We start from the raw sequence: 20,384 nt of genomic DNA, 5'->3' as shown, positions 1-20,384 counted from the left end.
GTTACTTGCCCCAAATTTGACAATCTCCTTCCTGAGTTGGGATTATCAAGTGTTCTTTTTGTGTTAATGTTGTGAACTGTTCTGTGAAAGAGGTCATGACTCATGGCCCCAGGGTATCATGGACAGATTTATGGCGTTGTCTTGTTATCCGGGGCCTCTTTATGGAATTTGGCTCCTCGTGTTTCAATTTCTGATCGAATCTTAAATTGTTTGATTCGCTCTGATATCTTACACAATATAAACAGTCAGTTACTCCTAGTGGCGCTAGCTATCGGCAAGAAAACTATCCACATGAACTAGAAATCAAGAAATTCCATACATATTGCATCCTGGAACAATCTACTAATTGATTATATCTCGATGGAAAGTCTATCCAGTTCATCTCATAATTCAGTAGAATTACACCCCTTCTGGTCAGCTCTCATTACCCTCCAGCATTTATATATCTGTTGACCTTCTTTGTCTGAGACCAATCACAACAACACATCTCCACCTAAACTACTAATCTTTCAGAGTTTTGGGGAGGGGTGGAGGACACCAATGATAAGAAAACACTGTTAAGAAAGGGTTTAAGAAAAGGTTAACCTACTTACACTCTTCTGTGTATGTTATGTTTTTATATGTTATATATGTGTATACAGTTGAAGTTAAAAGTTTACATACACCTTGCAGAATCTGCAAAATGTTGATTATTTTACCAAAATAAGAGGGATCACAAAATGCATGCTATTGTTTATTTAGTACTGACCTGAATGAGATATTTCACATCAAAGATGTTTACATATAGTCCACAAGAGAAAATAATAGTTGAATTTATAAAAAATGACCCCGTTCAAAAGTTTACATACCCTTAATATATTGCACTGCTTATCAAAACGAAAGGACATTTCTCGTGGAAGAGTTAAAAGAAATGGGGATCGGAGATATTATACTTAAAAAACTGATGAATAATGGCTTGGACAATTATAGAGCATATCAAGTATTAAAGAAATATTTAAGAAAGGTACACCATTCTGATTATTTGCCAACCGCCAGAAGAAGAGGAAGAGGAAGCATCATCACACTCCAGTCCAGCAGGAGGCGGAAATGCGCTTTTGTTGTGTTTTTTTTGTCACAGACACCAGAAGAAGAAGAACACATCCTGCAGACTGGTGTTCACCTGCAGCAGCTCAATGTTTATCCAATTATCCTAATAAAACAACTCTAAAACATTATTATAATATGTTCACATGTTAGCAGCATCTTTCTACTTCAGCTGTTCGTCAACAGCACGGTAAGAGACACACCTGTCGCTAATAACCAGCAGCTTTAAAAGTGAATATGTCTGGTTTAATTAACGCTGCTGTATTTCAGTAACAGAGTTCAGCATCTGAATGAATGAAGAGAGTTTGATCCACATTAAACACGACCAGAGCTGATAATGTTCACAGACATGGACTATGAGCTGGAGGAGGACAAACTGTGAGTATCATCCATCAATAACCAACTGTACCTTAATATTCATATGTTTACATGATGTCACATCCTGTGGGGGTGCGAGCAGACCTCTGTCTGTGTTAATCACACTTATACATGTTTGCATGGCATTGCATGTTATACAATAGTGTGTAAATGCAATAGAAATAACCTGAATCTAACAGAAAGAATGCAGAGCAAGCAATCATTTCAAGCAGACTTCACTTCAATGTGACTTCACTGTCAGTCATGTGTGTGATATTGTGCTGTATTTGTGTCCAGTGGGATTCCCACAGTTCCTGGGACAGTGACTCTGAAGAAAGACTCACAGAACCTGATTGGGATCAGTATTGGAGGCGGAGCTCAGTTCTGTCCCTGTCTCTACATCGTACAGGTCAAACGTTCACATACATCTTCATCCTCTTAATCACTCCGTCACATTCAACGACGATTGTGTTTTAGAAGCTATAGAGTCTTATTGTGTTCATAAGGCCAGAAGTGTGGGATTTTTATTGTTCTGGTTTATATCGTTACATACATTTAGGCTGCATTCCAGTAGGAAAGTTCCTGAGGAACGGTGAACCTTGAAAATGTGCATATTTAGTACGGTGACCATATTTGAGTTTGCAATAAAGAAGACAGTGGCGGTAGGATGCACTTGTTGGGTTTGAGGGGGGGTTAAAGTAGTCCCCAAAGTATCGCAATGACCATGTCCCAAATATCAAAACTCAAAAATCTGTAATTTCCATACCTAAAGTATATATTGTACAGTCACTGTTATGCAGATTGTTCATAAACACAGCTAAAAGGCTTCCTACCAGTGGTCATCCTTCCACATCTACCACAGTTTTATCATAGGTAGAATGCAAAATGTTTCAATACAAGCATTTCAGTCAAATTTAATTTATGCAATATTTCAAACCTTTAACCCAGGGGGGACAACAGTTTAATTTTGTGCAAAAAATGCAGACTTTGCAACTCTGCATCCAACAGGAGCTGCATCCAAAGCAATTTAAATACTCAGCATATTGATAGCAGCTCCCTGATGCGTGAAAATTATATTCAATATTAGAATGATTGCAGGAGCAGGCAGCAATGGTCTGAAATTCAGCAGAAGGGGGATTAAGATAACAGCAGGGCTTCGATACAAAAACGCACACAATGAAGTGTGACTGTAGAAAGCAAAAGCTGAATCCCGGATGGATTTTTTTTTTTGGTCCAAACAGGGGACATGTCTGGAGAATAGAGGTTTTTATTTAGTGAATCATACCCAGTGTTCAGTTTCCAGGTTAAAGTGCTCTGGAAAGGCTTCATTCTGTCATGAAATGCTCTTTCCGTTAGCTACTCTTTTTATCAAATGGAGCTCATTCGAGGTGATTTGTGTGTGTTCAGGTGTTTGATAACACTCCGGCCACTCTGGACGGGACTCTGGCCGCCGGCGATGAGATCACAGGAGTCAACGGCAAACCGGTGAAAGGAAAGACTAAAGTAGAGGTGGCCAAGATGATCCAGGCAGTGCAGGTACAACACTTAAAACACCAACGTGTTATTCCTATAGCAAGTGTCACTGATTCAAAGTTTGGTAATGTTTCTGATATCTTAATATCTTTTATAGTCACAGTGAGCAGTTTAGAGCTGGATGATAGAATAGTTTATAATAGCAGATGATATTTGACATTACAGTGTTCCATCTTGAAATAATCAGTCGATATCGGTTCAGTCATCCTATCTTTGGATATTTCTTCAGATTTTGTCATGATGTGGTTGAAACTATTATAATTTGTACATTTTGATTCACTTAAGGCTGCAATTTTGTCAACTTCATTGACTAAAATTTGACATGTCTAAATGAAAAGGAAAGATCAAAGTTTAATGCTAAACAGTATGGTTAAGCATTACATTTGTGTATCTTTTTTGCGTGTTTTCGGCACTCATAACATTGCTTGTTAATTTAGTGAACTTAGACATTTCTTTGAGTTTTACAGTGTTGAATGTAGGATATATAATATGAATAATTTCATATAACAGTCTGAACCGAAGTCAAACATCACAAGAGCGACATTATCTGTATATCAACATGATACTGAAATAATATTGTGACCGATATATCATCAAAGTGAATAATATCTTGTCTCAGATGCACCGCTATGATAAAGACTGTTTGTGTAGTAATCACATGATCTAGACTGGTTATAGGGTTTGTTTGTATGGATGGATGTGTTTGTGATCTGCAGGGTGAAGTCGTGATCCAGTATAATAAACTGCAGGCCGACCCGAAGCAGGGCAAATCTCTGGATATCGGTAAAACGACCAAACTGTGCTAGCTTTACGTGTTTGAAGGGATGCAGAAGTGTGTTTCTCTCTGATAAAGTTGCTCATGTGTGTGTGTATCAGTGCTGAAGAAGGTGAAGCATCGTCTGGTGGAGAACATGAGTTCAGGGACCGCAGACGCTCTGGGACTCAGCAGGGCCATTCTGTGCAACGGTCAGATCATTCCCAGGGCTTCGTCACTAATGCAATACAACACTTGTTTCGGCACAAATTAAAGACGCTACAACAAACTACTACAGTAGCAGACTCATAAATACTGTACAATCTAAATTATGAATCATTATTGCAGTAATGAGAAACTCCATCATTGAGAGTATTGACAGGTGCATGTGAGCATGACATGAGGAATCAAGCATGTGTGTGTTTGTGTGTTGTAGATGGTCTGGTGAAGAGGCTGGAGGAGCTGGAGGAAACCGCTGAACTTTATAAAGGTGACTCTTTCATACCATTACTGCATTAAAGCAGCGACTGAGAGAGTTTAATCTGGAGTGTTTGTGTGTGTTTAGGACTGATGGAGCACACGAAGAGACTGTTAAGAGCTTTCTATGAGCTCTCGCAGACTCACAGAGGTACAGTAGATTTATTCATCATATGATTCGTTATAAGCTGCTATAAACAGTTTCTCCTCCTGAACGATCATTTTATTGACGAAAAACTGGTTTGTTTTCAGAATGGACTGGTAAAACATCAGATTCTAAATATGTGTGTCTAGTTACACACACTAACAACATCAGGCCGATGCGAACTCTGACCAACAAAACACTCATCAGATGTGTGATAAAATGTTTGTTTTTCCTCTCTCAGCGTTTGGTGACGTGTTTTCCGTCATCGGTGTGCGTGAGCCACAGGCCGCCGCCAGCGAAGCCTTCGTGAAGTTTGCTGAAGCTCATCGAAACATGGAGAAGTTTGGCATCCAGCTGCTGAAGACCATCAAACCCGTAAGAGAGCAGATCTGAGCGAGCTTGTGTTCTTACAATGAGATTAACTGCAATATGTCTTAAGTCGCTTGGGTATACAGGTCCTTTTCAAAACATTAGCATATTGTGATAAAGTTCATTATTTTCTGTAATGTACTGATAAACATTAGACTTTCATATATTTTAGATTCATTACAACAAAACTGAAGTAGTTCAAGCCTTTTATTGTTTTAATATTGATGATTTTGGCATACAGCTCATGAAAACCCAAAATTCCTATCTCAAAAAATTAGCATGAAAAAGTCCATAAATCCCTGATCTATACAACGTATAGAATATAGAGTAACTGAAACATAATTTAAGGTGGAGAACAGTTGTGAAACCTTGTGTAAACATCATTTAACGAGACAAATGTAATAATAGTAATGCTGTGTGTTTGTCTGTCAGATGCTGCATGATCTGAACACGTATCTGCACAAAGCCATTCCTGACACCAAACTCACCATCCGCAAATACCTGGACGTCAAGTTTGAGTACTTGGTATGAGAACAGCCAGAAGATCCACTCATCATTGACTATTGAAGTGAGATGTAACCTTAACAGAGGGATTGTTTATTGATGTGTGTTTGTTTATTCAGTCGTACTGTCTGAAGGTGAAGGAGATGGATGATGAAGAGTACAGCTGTATCGTAAGTTCACTCAATCTCTCCGCTCATCATTAACTAACCAATAGTCAAACTGTCTAAATCACTAGGGAAATCAGCCCTTGATCATTTGACTCATAATACGTTGTTACTGTTTAAACCTCCTTAATCTGTTTACTGATTGTAATGAGTGCTTTGGAGGTGGAGGATCCAGTTCAGTGCTGCACTTTGACCCTGATACAGTCAAAAATGCTGCCAAAGAGACATTAAAATGCATCCTACTGTTTTAGATTTACAATTTAATATGCATTCGTTTGTTTTTGTTTTTCTACATTATTGCTAACTGATGCCAAAGTGAAAAAGATACACAAATTTGATATTACTGATAAATTTGTGGAAATTTAAAAAAACAAATGTTCTGTCTGTTCTTATAAACATATGACCATGCATACTCATTTATTTTAAATATAAAAATATAAATATGAAATCATTCAAATGCACTGTAAGATATGCAGTATTTTTCTTAGATAATTTTGCCAGTGTCAGATTATTTTAAATAACTATGATTTGACACAATTTTATTATTGCTAATCATAAAAAAAGCAGAGTTTTGATGTGTCCACATTTAACCCCAATTTGTATAAATATGTTGCATATAAAAATACTGTTTAATACTGTAAATCATGTGCAAATGAGTATGCAGAAAACACGCAGACTATTTTATAAAAGTTAACATGCAATAACCCATAAATGCAAATTAATATGTTGTTGTATACTAACTAAAGCCAGGTTTTGCTATATATATATTACTGTTAATTATGTGAAAATGAGCAAAAAATGTCATAAACTGGAAATTAAAAAGAGAAAACTAATAATGAGAAATGCTTATTTAACCCTCTGTGTTTGTGTGTGTTTCAGGCGTTAGGAGACCCGTTGTACCGCGTCAGCACCGGTAACTACGAATACCGCTTGATTCTGCGCTGTCGACAGGAGGCTCGCGCACGATTCGCCAAGATGCGCAAAGACGTTCTGGAGAAAATCGAACTGCTGGACCAGAAACATGGTTTGTTCAGTTGAGAGGCATCAGAAAGCATCACATGATCTGTTTTACAGCGGTTTAACCCTTTCTGTTTTCTCTTCAGTCCAGGACATCGTGTTCCAGCTGCAGCGCTTCGTCTCAGGGATGTCGCGCTATTACGACGACTGCTACGCCGTGCTGAAAGAGGCCGACGTGTTCCCCATAGAGGTGGATCTGTCCCGAACCACGATCAACTACAGCGGGCAGAGCCTCTCATATGAGGAGGAGGAGGAGGAGGAAGAGACGAGCAGAGGAGAGGACGACGCTCTACAGACTGAAAACGGAGCAGAGAAACTCATCGACGACGAGTGAGTGAGTGAGTGAATTATCAGATGAAATAATGAAGGGAAAGTGAAGGATCTCTTTGTGACAGGAAGAACTACAGATGTAAGATGATTGATAAATATGAATAAAAGCATTATATATTACATATTTATGTAAAAATTCTATATTGATAAACTACACTTTCAAATCACTGGTCAGACAGAAACGGAATCACTGGTTGCCATGTTACATCAGAATAGAATCTTACCTCTGGTTACTATGGTTACAGAATTTAAACTTACAAACAAACATTCTTTGAAACATTTCAAATGAACAGGACCCGAAGTTGAGTTGTCTGTGGTTTCGCACAACTTTTGTGAGTTTTTCTCTCTTTTTGCCTTTGAAACGCTGGATGAATGTCTTTAAGCTCCAGTGATCTGAACATTTCACCGTTTTATTTTTTTTGGTGTGTTTTGGTTATTTAATTGAACTCGGCTGTGTAAACTGTGGTTTATGTATGTTCTAGAAAGGTTAGAAAAACAAAAGGTCTGATGAAGAAAAACGCTTGTGAAACCTGCTATGTGCGAGTAAAAATGTAAAACTTGTTTTATGGTCTTTCTCATTAAACGTCTGAGTTTGGGGAATATGTGTGGTGTTTTCCATCTCCTCAGTGATTGATGTTGGTGTGATGAGCAGAAGCTCAGGATTAAGTGTCTGAATCAGGGGCCGGTGGCACCAGTGGTTTAATGAAATGCACTCATAAACAATTATTTTCTTAATTTTCTGTTTTTAAACAGGTTTTGACTTTGTTTAATGACTTTAAAAACGTATTAACATTATTGGCTATATTATTAATGGGTTCAAATGTGTATAAAGCCTTCATGAGCTGCACATATTTTTAAGTTATCAGGCTTTGATTTGTTTTAATTTGTATTAAAATAAAAGAAAACTAAAACTAATTCAGGCCTTCAATTAAAATAACTAGGTTTCTTTCATTTAACTAATTTAAATTCAACTGGTCACTATTCAGCTCTTATTATAGTAAAAATGAAGTGACCATGTTTTTTTTGTTACCATTTGTAACCAGTTTTACTGCTAACACCATGGTTAAACTAGGGTTAGTGTAGCATGACCATGGTTATTTTATGGTTACCATGGTTTAACTATAGTAACCTTTGTTTTTAGTTCTATTTGTGGTAAAACCATGGTTAATTTTCCCTTAAAAGTATAAAAACAGCGTCTTAACTTCCAAAAAGCGTTCATTCACACTGTTTATTTTCAGCAAGCATATTGGTATTTTAATAACTTGTAATTTATTACAAGGACAAATTAATTTCAGTTAAACTTTGATTTAATTCGCTTCCGCGTCGAGCGTCAGCAGTGATCACGTGACTCCTGACAGTAGTCTGATTGGACGCCTTTATAACCGGCTCCGCGCCGTGTTAGGTCATACACGCTCCAGTGGCCTCATGGATAAGGCATTGGCCTCCTAAGTCAGGGACTCAAGGGTTCGAACCTTGTCTAGGGTGAAGTTTGTTTTTCTTCTTCGATATCTGTTGGTGTTTATCGTGTTATTCAGTGTGTGTCAGTCTCGTTTTATAAAGCTAGTCTCTTGTTATCTCGTGTGTGTGTCCCGGAGGATCTCTCTGGGATTTATTCATGTTGTTTTGTCTCAAGGAAGCTCTTTGCTGTCGGACTTCCCACTTTATTTTCAGTTTCTGCGCTGCATGTGAGTGAACATCGACTCCAACATGATTAACAGCAGCGTTTGTGCCTTAATTCTGGCTTGTTTTGCTGCAGCAGCGAGAAGCGACAGTAAGTAACTCGTTTAGTTAACTTTGGCTTGTGTTGTTATCATGAAGTCAATGTTTTATAGGTTTAAATGGCCATATGTTCAGAGTCTGATCTCTTAAAAACACTCTGCTTTTGTTTTGCTCATAAGTGTTTTAAGTGAGTTCGAGAGGAATTGGCTGACCCTGCAGGTTTGTCTATTATTATAATGATCATGAACAGACTGGAGAAGCACATGATCCCATTAAACTCAATCTGAAACCTGATATGCGTCTGCGGTTACTCTGTGGTTACATAACAAAGAGCTCAAGTTGTAAAGAAATATCATATTTTCTCCACAGAAAGTAGAATAGCAATGCACAAAAATAATAAAATAAAATTCTAAAAGGAATTGGATAAATAAATGAATGAAATTAGCATTTGCTGACGCTTTTTTCACCAAAGCAACTTTTGTATTTTATAAATTGACAAAATAAATTAGGCCCATTATCTTTTAATTGATAACAGACTTAGTGTGTTATATTATTTTACAGCTTTTATTTAAAATTCACTTAATGAATGTAGATAAATTTTCTTAGCTAAAAGGTTGTCTGCAAATGAAATTGATTATTAATTTCTCATTTCACATCCTGAAAAAAGTATGCTGCATAAAGTATTTTTAAGGAAGTAGCAGACGCCCACATGAGTCATTAGAATCACAACATTATTTCTGTGCTTCATTTTCATAAAATGTCATGTGTTTCTGTGTGTGTTTAATCCAGAGCTGCTGAAGGCCACGGCGTACTGGGACTCGACCCAGAAAACGGTTCTGCTGAAGGAGGGTGTCCTGGACCCGCAGGGTGACGCTTACGGTTACTATAACGACACGCTGACATCGACGGGATGGGGTGTGCTGGAGATCCGAGCCGGGTACGGACAGACGGCAGAGCCGGACGATGTCACCATGTTCCTGGCGGGATATCTGGAGGGTTTCCTCACCGCGCCGTGAGTCTCTATAACACCAGACCATCCTCATCTTCTCAGGCCTTCAACAACCTGTTTCATTCAGATGCTGTGAAAGCCAGTCACTTCTTAATTTTTACTCCGAAATCATTTCCTGCAACATCGTTTCCTGTTTCTGTGAAGTACACTTACGTTAGTTTCTTGCTCTAAAACAGTTCATTTAGTTATTCGTGATCATTTAACACCTCCTTTCTGACCCTTACTGTGTAAACAGACTGTTTCTGCTACAGTTACACTTAGTCTGTGTAAATATATGACTGTGTAATGAGCCCCCGGCTGATTGGCTAAACGTTTTGCATGTGAAATGAGTATTAATGATTACATTCGGGTTTGGGTTCACGTTTCAGTCGTTCATTAACAGGTTTCTCAACCAGGGTTATTATCATTAACTACAACTAAAACTATAACAAATATACTATTTATTAAAATATAGCTAAAATAAAATCTTAAATATGAGATGGAAAAGATTTGGAAACGAACTGAGCTAAAACTGAAAACAAACCTGAATGAATGAATGAAGCGCATAAGAAAATTACAAAAAAAAACTTCTGTGAAATATCATTGTTTAAAAGTATGAATATTGATTTTTCAATTTTCAGTTTATTTAGGCTAAAATGTAGTTTTAAAAAATATTTTTCTTGAGTTTTAAATGTGAAAAAAGTGAGATTAATAATGACCTTAAGCACTAAAATAACTGGAAATAAATAAACCAAAAGTGAAACTATAACTGTTTATTTACCCGTTTATAAACTAATAAAAAAATAAAAATAAAGTGTGGAATATTAAAAAATAATAAAACAACTAAAAACACTCAATTTAAATTAATGCAAGCTATATAGACATTTAAAATTACAGCAAAATTGCTAAAAAAAATTTAAATTAAAATCTGAAAATATTTTAAAAAGTATATAAATAATATACTAGTAAAATTATGTAGCCGTTTGTTATAGTAATTTAAAATGGTATAGTAATTAATACTAAAACAACACTGTTCTTAACCAGATGTATGAAATATGATTTGTTTTGTCAGTTTATTTTAGCTAAAATGTAGAAATTGTATTTTTGTTATGAGTGAGTAATAAGAGTGACGTTTTTGTGTGTTTCAGGCAAATTTTCGATCATTACACCAACATGTACCCGCAGCTGATCGAGAATCCCAAAACGCTGGTGGCCGTGAAGCGCTTCATGGCGTGAGTGACGCTCCTCTGTGTGTGTTCATCAGCGTTTGCTCCTGACAGGACGTGTTGATCGTGTGTGTGTGTGTGTTGCAGTAAGCAGAACGACTGGTCTCGGAGTGAGGTGAAGCGTAACACCTCTGATCCTCTGTGGATTCACACGGGTCTGATTCTGGCGCAGCTGGACGGACTGCAGGCCGGAGTCACCGACTGGGCCAAACAACACGGGAGGACGGTGAGACCAGGAACAGCAGCTTATCCTTGCATTACTTGCATTATGAGTTAAACAAACTCTTGAAAGAGTTTGTTTGTTATATTAAGCCTCTATTTCGAGGTCGACTTCCGGACGGCAGATGGAGTAGACGTGTCTGCGTGTATCTCCCGTTCTAACTGTTTCTTATTAGCCACTCCATAAGTTCATTTCACTTTCAAACTGATCATAAGGACGAAATGTATACTCTTTCGTTAACATGCCCTCAAAAGCGAGTAAACAAAGTAGAAAAGAAACCAAAACGGACCCCACTGACAGCGATTCCAGCGAGCTCAATATGGCCAGGTTATACAATGATTCTTTTAAGGAAGGCCGCCTCCCTTTTACACAGAGTACACAGTGAGTACACAGTTCCCAGTACACAGAGACAACAACGATACACAGACAATAAAAATAAGAAGAGAATAAAAAATACACACACATATATATATATATATATATATATATATATATATATATATATATATATATATATATATATATATATATAAAATTGAAAAAGAAAATAATTGAAACATAAATTATTGTATATACAGCTGTGCAAAAGATGATAGAATGGGATCGAATAGGAGATGCAGGGATGTACAAGGTTGGAGGTGGTAGCAAATAAATATAATGGATTGCCTGGGGGAAGAAACTGTTCTTGTGCCTGGTTGTCCTGGTACTTGGGGCTCTGTAGCGCTGGCCAGATGGTAAAAGTTCAAAACGGGGATGACTTGGATGTGAGGGATCCAGAGTGATTTTCTGAGCCCTTTTCCTCACTCTGGATGTATAGAGTTCTTGGAGGGTGGGTAGGGGGCCACCGATAATCTGTTCAGCAGTCTGAACCGTTCTCTGTAGTCTTCTGATCCCTGATTTTGTAGCTGAGCCAAACCAGACAGTTATTGATGTGCACAGGACAGACTCAATGACTGCTGAGTAGAACTGTTTCATCAGCTCCTGTGGCAGGTTAAACTTCCTCAGCTGGTGAAGGAAGTACAACCTTTGTTGGGCTTTTTTTTACAATGGAGATGATGTGAGTGTCCCAGTTCAGGTCCTGAGAGATGATGGATCCCAGGAACTTGAGTGTCTCCACTGCAGTCACAGTGCTGTCTATGATGGTGAGTGGGGGGAGTGCAGGGGGGTTTCTCCTGAAGTCCACGATCATCTCCACTGTTTTTAGCGTGTTGAGCTCAAGGTTGTTTAGACTGCATCAGACAGCCAGCTCTTTAACCTCCTGTCTGTTGGCAGACTCGTCACCGTCCTGGACGAGGCCAGTGAGTGTGGTGTCGTCTGCAAACTTCAGGAGCTTGACAGAGGGGTCTTTAGATGTGCAGTCGTTGGTGTAGAGAGAGAAGAGCAGTGGGGAGAGAACACAGCCCTGAGGGGCACCAGTGTTGGTGGAGCGGCAGTTTGACATGAATTTCCCCAGTCTCCCTAGTTGCTGCCTATTTGTCAGAAAGCTGGTGATCCACTGACAGATAGAGCTAGGGACAGAGAGCTGGGTTAGTTTGGACTGGAGGAGTGTAGGGATGATGGTGTTGAAGGCCGAACTAAAGTCCACAAACAGGATCTTCACATAAGTCCCTGGTCTGTCCAGGTGTTGCAGGATGTAATGCAGTCCCATGTTGACTACATCATCCACGGACATGTTTGCTCGCTAAGCAAACTGCAGGGGGTCCAGTGATGTCCTTCAAATAAGCCAGAACCAGTTTTTCAAATGACTTCATGACGACAGACGTTAGAGCCACAGGTCTGTAGTCATTAAGTCCTGTTATCTTGGGTTTCTTTGGAACAGGGATGATGGTGGAGTGTTTGAAGCAGGAAGGGACTTCACACAGCTCCAGTGATGTGTTGAAGATCTGTGTGAAGATGGGGGCCAGCTAGTCAGCACAGGTTTTCAAGCAGGCTGGTGTCACACCATCTGGGCCTGGTGCCTTCCTTCTCTTGTTCCTCCTGAAGATCTTGCGCACATCTTCTTCACTGATCTGAAGTACAGGAGTGGGGAAGAGGGGGGTTGCAGGAGGTGTTAACGTTTGTGTAGAGAGATGGTCAGGACCATCTACAATATAAAACTCATTCAGACCTTCAGCAAGTTGTTGATTCACCTCAGTGCTGGGGGATGCTGTCCTGTACTTGGTGATGGCTTTCAGGCCTTTCCACACTGAAGCGGAGTCATTGGAATTTAACTGATCTTCCAGGTTTTTAGCGTAGGTCCTTTTAGCCACTCTAATCTCCTTATTCTGTGTGTTCCTGGCCTGACTGTACAAGACTCTGTCCCCGTTTCTGTAGGCGTCCTCTTTGGCTTGATGAAGGTGTCTGTGTTTTGCTGTAAACCATGGCTTATCATTGTTGAATGTTACATAAGTTCTGGTGGGAATGCATATATCCTCGCAGTAACTGATATATGAAGTTACAGTCTCTGTGAGCTCTTCCAGATTGGTGGCAGCAACTTCAAAAACACTCCAATCAATAAGGTCGAGACAGGCTTGTAAAACCTGCTCTGTCTCGTTGGTCCATCTCTTTACAGGCTTTACTACAGGTTGAGCAGATTTAAGTTTTTGCCTGTAGGTTGGTATAAGATGAACCAGGCAATAATCAGAGAGCCCCAAAGCTGCTCGTGGAACAGAGTGATATGCATTCTTTATTGTGGTGTAACAGTGATCCAATATATTACATTCTCTGGTGGGACATGTAACATGCTGTCTGTATTTTGGCAGTTCATGTGAGAGATTTGCTTGGTTAAAGTCCCCAAGAATGATTAAAACAGCTGGGTGGTGTTGTTCTGTGTCTGTGATCAGATCAGGGAGTTTCTATAGAGCTGTAGAGCGGAGATTCGCCAGATGGATGCTAGGCAACGCCGTTCTAAATCCGCGCTGTCTGAGCTTCACGAGCGCGCCGTCTCGCTTCCCCCGTCTGCGCGTCCTGCGTTTGATCAGCGTCGCCGCTGCACCGACCACTATGTCAAGAAAAACATCCGAATAATCGAAAAATGGTAGGAGATTTTGTGGTATGTTCTGACAAATGTTCAGTAGTTCTTCTCTGGTAAAACTGATCGCGTTTGAGAAACAAAAAACAGGAAAAACTAACAAAAACACTAAAACAATAGATAGGATTGAATGGATAGACGCACCATGGCTGCCGGGCGCGGTGCCATCTTAGAAGTATTTTAAATTTAAATATTTTTAATATTTCTTATTTTAAAATGGACTTAAAAAATCTGAAAAGATGTTTTAAAGGCTTTTTTTGTGTTTTTCTCACTTTAAAAGTTACATCTAAAAAGAGTTTATTTTATTCAGGCTCAATTTCCTTTTTGTATCTTTCTTACTATAAAAATGAGTTAAACGGTTGAAAAATTGTTTATTGTTCTTTTTATTATTTCCTTTTCCTCCTATTTATTTAAAATTGATGCAAATATTTAGGAGAATATATATACAGAATACAGAATTTCATCTGTATTATGGCTCTGTTTCTTTTATTCATGTTTTCTTTTTTTTTTTTTCTTTTTTTTACATAAGTCATTTAAACAAAGTTTTTAAGGATCCATTTCCATTATTTTCCCTATATATTAAGCTAAAAGTGGATTTAAACTAAACACTCTGCTTCTTTTAATTGTCTTATTTCTTACATTAAAAATGTCAAACATTTAAAAAGAGTTTCACTGGATCATGTGTAAAAACAATACAGAGAGAATTGTTTTTAGTAAATACAATTCTGCGAAGTTTTGTTAGTACTAGTCGGTGTGTTTCCATCTGTTGAAGCTGAAGCTGGTTTTGATCAGATGTTTACTCGTGTGTATTTCCGTAGCCTCTGTCCCAGTTTGCCATTCAGTTCCTGAATGCGGTCGGTGATCTGCTGGATCTGATCCCGGCGCTGGTTCCTGGCGGGACGTCCAGCTTGAAGCAGTATAAAGCGCCTCCGATGGGCCACTGCTCTGCGCTCATAAAGGTACCAGACATCATGATAACTGACGTCAGGAGACAGTGGATGTGATGGTTTCTCATCTGCGGTGTGTTTCAGATGTTGCCTGGCTTTGAGAACTTGTTGTTCGCTCACTCCAGCTGGTACACATACGCTGCCACCATGCGCATCTACAAACATTGGGACTTCAGACTGAATGAACCACACACAGCCACCGGAAGACTCTCCTTCAGCAGCTACCCTGGTACACCCACTCACTCATTCATCCACTCACTCACTCACTCATCCACTCACTCATGCACTGTCATTCACTCACGCACTGTCATCCTCTCGCTCACTCACTCATTCACCCGCTCGCTCACTCACTCATTCACCCGCTCGCTCTCTCACCCATTCGTCCATTCATTCATTCATTCATTTATTCACTTACTAAATCATTCATTGGTTCATTCAGTGCATTTATTCACTCATTGTCACTCATTCCCTCATTCATTCATTCACTCCTTCACTCACTCGTTCTCTCTTACACATTCATTCACTCACTCATTCATTCACTCACTTATTCATTTGCTAATTCATTCAATCATTCACTTACTCATTCATACTCATTCATTCGCTTATTATATTCACTCACTGATTCATTCACCCACTTGCTCACTCAATTGTTAATTTGCTCACTCAGTTATTCTCTCAATCATTCATTCACTCATTAATTTATTCACTTATTAATTGTCAATCACTCATTCATTCATTCAATTGCTCCTTCACTCACGTGCTCTTACATTCATTTCCCAGCTCACTCACTCATTCCTTCACACACTTTTTCACTCAATTATTAATTGGCTCTCTCATTCTGACTCACACGTTCGTTCATTTATTAATTCATTCGCTCGCTCGCTCATTCATTCACTCACTCATTTTCTCATTCACGCACTCACTCATTTCACTCTATTTTAGTTATTTATAATGTACTGTTTTTAAAGTAGTAGGACAGTTGTTTAGTGTTTTTTTTTATTTTTTTATATTCATGTATATAGTATTTGTAAACTAGCAGGCAGTGTGTATATAGTGTGTGGTTTGTTCAGGATGTGCATGGCTGATGTCTGTGAATGTGTGTTCAGGGTTCCTGGTGTCTCTGGATGATTTCTATCTGCTGGGCAGCGGCCTAATGATGACTCAGACCACCAATAACGTCTTCAACACCTCGCTGTACTCCTACATCACTCCTGCCAGCCTGTTCTCCTGGCAGAGGGTTCGACTGGCACACGCACTGGCAAACACAGGAGAGCAGTGGGCCAAAACCTTCTCCAGATACAACTCTGGTCAGAAATCAACATTCACTCATTTACAGTTTCTGATGAAGCTACTGATCAGCAGATGTTTTATTGTGTTTTGGGCTTTCTGGACTGTGTTTGCTCTGTCATGTGGGTTTGTCTGATCCTGGGCTGAATCTGTCGCTCAGGGACATATAATAACCAGTACATGGTTGTGGATGTGAGTAAAGTGAATCTGGGCAGCAGTCTGGAGGATGGAGCGCTGACTGTGGTGGAGCAGATCCCGGGGCTGGTGGAGTATTCAGACCAGACACAGACGCTGCGCAGAGGTCCGACCAAAACTCACTTCACTCTCATTTCTTCTTGACTTCGGGGGGGAAATTAAACCGGGACATGTTGTACATCTACTGCTGTAGTAAATGTATGTGTCTACAGGTTACTGGCCATCTTACAATGTGCCGTTCCACCGCAAGGTCTACGATCTGAGCGGATACGAGGAGATGTGGAAGGAGCACGGCGAGGAATTCTCATACGACCTTTGCCCTCGTGCCAAGATCTTCCGCCGTGACCAGTCGTCCGTCAGCGACCTGAGCTCCCTCAAACACATCATGAGATACAACGGTAAATAATAGTCACAACATTTTTCCTCCTCACTTCTAGACTTCTTCTTTAGGTAACCAAATTTCATAAAGGATAACCAGTCTTAAAGAAAAAAATTAGATTTAGAACTGGCCACAGGATTTAGGATTTATTTAATTTACACATAAATATATATATTATCCAGTGTCACTGTGCTAATTTTTATTCATATTTTGAATTAGTTTTTGTCAATTTTTTTCATTTTTCATCTTTAGTAATATTTGTTTGATTTTAATGTTTAATTTTTATTTCAGCTTGAATTTGTTATTTTAGTATTCAACTTTAAACTAAATGAAAATGAGAAAAGATGCAAATAAAATTAAATAAAAACTTATAGAAGTATTTTCCAAATATATAAAAGTATTTTCCATTTTCATTTTAAGTTTTTGTTATTTTGTCTATGCAGTTTTTATTATGTTAGTTACCTCTTAATGGTTTTTATTCATATTTATTTTACTGCAAGTTAAATAAAATGAAAATGAGAAATGTTGACTTGGCAGTTAGCTGAAATAAAATAATCTCAAGTTATTTTGATATTTTACTTCAGTTAAAGGTGCCATAGAATGCATTGATACAATATTATACACTGATATCTACACTGAAGGTATATGGCTTAGGTAAGGGCAAAAATTCTCCAGAAATGGTTTTACATGTCCATTTACAACCCTAGGATCTCTTCCTTGAATTAAATAGTCTGTTATTACCTTATTTGGAAGGGTCCTGAATCTGCTCTGATTGGCTGTTTCACAGTGCGACTCATTTCAGTTGCTCACAGGAAGGAAACACAGGGAAACTATATATTTCAATATTTCTCTCGCAGTTATATCGTCGGGTAATTATACTGTATATAAAATACGGGCACCAGGGAGCCTCTATTAATATGCGGGGCACTGAAACTGTTTTCGAATGCATGATCGCTTTTTAGTTTCACTTTCGAGATTTACGATCGCACAAACTCTGTTTATACGATGTAGCGGCAGTACTTACCACACATTTTACAAGATCAGATGCTTGTCAGTGGTGCTCAGGATCTGTAAATCATTCACCATCATCCTCAGTCATCTCTCCTTACTCTGTTTATGTGGTAAGTGAATCTTATGTACTGTAATGTAACAGGCTACAGCTAGCAGCTAACCATGTCCCTTTAGTGGCTCGCGTTATTTTATTAGAATGCGTTATTCGCTTTCCATGCATTTCTGAATACAGACACCAACCCATCCCTGCACTTCACATCCCCTGCACAGCCTGGAACATAACATTTATTTCCACGATCTGCCATTTTCGCTGTTGTCCTCGCTTGTTTCTTCACAATACCTGCAGAACTTCTGATGATTCAGCGGTGTAGGTTCGGCTGGCGGCTGGCCTAAAACATGGGCGGGTTTATGCAAATGTTGGGGGCGTAGTGATCCTGACTGTTACATCACAGTCTGTGTTATGTTCTGATTCGCCTGTTTTTCAGTGGTCTTTTACATGCATGAGATTTACATGGTATTAAGGAAACAGTATGTCATTTCCATGTACAGAAATGTTATTATTTAACAATGCCAAGGTAAATACAGTTTTCCATTCTATGGCACCTTTAACATTTATTTTATTTTTAGACAGGGTTACAGACAATAGCCCTAGTTGTATTTACAATGGTCACAGTCAAATACCAAAATCAAAACATAATTGCTTATCTAAGTTTGACTTAAGTTTCTATAGAAACAAATGCAAATAATTAAATGTTAATTTAATGTTATAATATTTAAGTGGTGGTTTTTTTTTTTTTTTTTTTTTAATATAAAGTGGTTTTAGGTTTGGTAAACAAACAAATAAATGCATATATACATATAAATACATAATGCACACATACATACTCAAATCATAAGCTATTATGTTTTAATTGGAGTTTCTTTAGAAATGAATAAAAGTAAATAGTAAAAACAATCCATACATAAAAATCTAGTTACTACATTTTGGTTCATTTAGCCTTTAAACCTCTCACAGTAAAAGCCATTCTTATATTTAAATGTTTGTGTAATGATAATACCAGTCAATCACTGTCTCCTCCTGTCAATCATCATCTCAATCTGTGCTCAGATTATAAGAGCGACCCGTACTCGCAGGGCGACCCGTGTAGGTCCATCTGCTGTCGCAACGACCTGCAGGAGCATCAAGCCAGTCCCGGAGGATGTTACGACACCAAGGTCAGCTGACTGCCTGCCATTAACCAATCAGAGTGAGTCCTCTGCTCTCCTGACGCTCTGGTGTTTTCTGTCAGGTGACGGATCTGCACATGGCTCAGGAGTTCGTGGCGGAGGCGGTGAACGGCCCGACCACAGACGGAGGGCTTCCCGTCTTCTCCTGGGAGGCGTTCAACAGCACGACCCATCAGAGTCTTCCTATGAAATACAACTTCAGCTTCGTCCTGATGCAGCCGCAGCTCTTCCGCCCCTGAGGATCATGGGATTTCACATCTGGCCTGCTTTTGAACTGATTCTCTGTTCAACATCTGCGCTAAAACCAGTCTGAACCCTTGAATCTGACGAATCGCTGTTAATTTTGAGCCATAAAATCAGCGCTAAACTCTACAGCTGCCATTGGACAATCAGTCCAGGACTGTTTACGTCTCTTTTGATTGATGGATTGAGTAAATCGGAATGCTTTAGTGCTCGTTTCAACCATACAAGGAAAAAAAACATGCGTTTGTTAATCATTAAAATTTTAAAACAATAAGTTGAAATTGACATACCAAGTCAAAATTGACATACTAAGTCATACTTTTTGAGGTAAAATCAAAATTACGGCATATTAAGTTGAAATTGAGATACTAAAAGTCTAAAGTACAACATTCTAAATAATCATTTTTAAGTAAAAAGGGGAAATTATTACATACTTGGTCAAAACTGACATACGAAGTCAAATTATGAGATAAAATGATGAGGTAAAAAGTAATATACATACAAGGTCGAAATTGACAAATTACTTTTTGTCGATGTTGACTTTTCATCTCATAATTGTTCTAATTCTGACTTTTTAACTTCTTAAATATGACTTATCTTTTTTCTTTTCTTTTTTCGACACTTCACCTCATAAATATGACTTGTGACAATTTTGACTTTACCGAAACAAATAAAAAAATAGGTTTCCATAAATTACAGCAACACAGATGAACGTGTTTAAAGTGAGGACGTCAGTATCACTGTAATTTTGTAAATCTAGTCAAAGATGCCAATGAACCACACGAGCAGAAAAACAAAGTTTCTAATGTAACGACAGGAATGTCTTGTATTACGAGTCCATCGCTGTGATGTTTCTTAGCTGTATTTTTAGATTTCTTCTCTCAGGGAAGGGGACTCAGAGGTGCCTTTGTTAGTATTTGAGTGTATTTTACCTTCAGCTTTGGATACCTGTGTGTATTGCTGTCAATCAGGATGTTTGTAATCTGTTCCACGTGATTTTTCCCTTTGATTCGACCAATGAATGAATGAACACAAGCCTCATTTCTCGGTCTTGAGTGTTTTTGTTCACTAATTCAGTCGGTTATTTTGCAGTTGTGCTCAACAAGCTTTTGATCGATCCAATTTTTTATTTATTTTTTTATCACAGACCAAAGGAGGATAGGTTACTGATAAAATATTTTAGAGCTCAACATAACTTG

At 38.5% G+C, this 20,384-nt stretch overlaps 2 protein-coding genes across 7 annotated transcripts; both read left to right on the top strand.

Moving 5' to 3' along the window:
* The first annotated feature begins 1,113 nt into the window (after window positions 1-1,113).
* On the top strand, window positions 1,114-7,663 carry LOC306852255 (PRKCA-binding protein-like). Of its 4 annotated transcripts, none has more exons than XM_079388967.1 (13): window positions 1,114-1,273; window positions 1,360-1,461; window positions 1,738-1,849; window positions 2,848-2,976; window positions 3,690-3,756; window positions 3,850-3,939; window positions 4,164-4,217; window positions 4,293-4,355; window positions 4,591-4,724; window positions 5,151-5,243; window positions 5,342-5,392; window positions 6,266-6,410; window positions 6,490-7,331. In XM_079388967.1, exons 2-13 carry the CDS (start codon window positions 1,421-1,423, stop codon window positions 6,735-6,737), a joined length of 1,227 nt encoding a protein of 408 aa, XP_079245093.1. In that variant the 5' UTR covers window positions 1,114-1,273; window positions 1,360-1,420; the 3' UTR covers window positions 6,738-7,331. The 4 variants fall into 4 exon arrangements, with proteins under 4 accessions (XP_079245093.1, XP_079245092.1, XP_079245094.1 ...); XM_079388966.1 differs by having other exon boundaries at window positions 1,120-1,273; window positions 1,354-1,461; window positions 6,490-7,663; XM_079388968.1 differs by lacking the exon at window positions 4,293-4,355 and having other exon boundaries at window positions 1,120-1,273; window positions 1,354-1,461.
* A 426-nt stretch (window positions 7,664-8,089) lies between these two features.
* Window positions 8,090-20,226, top strand: LOC306852218 (phospholipase B-like 1). 3 transcript variants are annotated; one of them, XM_079388917.1, is made up of 12 exons: window positions 8,090-8,215; window positions 8,405-8,504; window positions 9,242-9,464; window positions 10,589-10,672; window positions 10,754-10,892; window positions 14,715-14,855; window positions 14,928-15,072; window positions 15,950-16,150; window positions 16,291-16,431; window positions 16,538-16,723; window positions 18,824-18,930; window positions 19,005-20,226. In XM_079388917.1, the coding sequence occupies exons 2-12, from the start codon at window positions 8,441-8,443 to the stop codon at window positions 19,179-19,181; spliced, it is 1,608 nt and encodes a 535-aa protein (XP_079245043.1). In that variant the 5' UTR covers window positions 8,090-8,215; window positions 8,405-8,440; the 3' UTR covers window positions 19,182-20,226. The 3 variants fall into 3 exon arrangements, with proteins under 3 accessions (XP_079245043.1, XP_079245042.1, XP_079245041.1); XM_079388916.1 differs by having other exon boundaries at window positions 8,106-8,215; window positions 8,367-8,504; XM_079388915.1 differs by having other exon boundaries at window positions 8,139-8,504.
* Window positions 20,227-20,384: the final 158 nt, after the last annotated feature.

This window comes from Barbus barbus (genome assembly GCF_936440315.1).
Source record: "Barbus barbus genome assembly, chromosome: 3".
Classification (NCBI taxonomy): Eukaryota; Metazoa; Chordata; class Actinopteri; order Cypriniformes; family Cyprinidae; genus Barbus; species Barbus barbus.
This window is presented reverse-complemented; position numbering and strand designations above follow the sequence as displayed.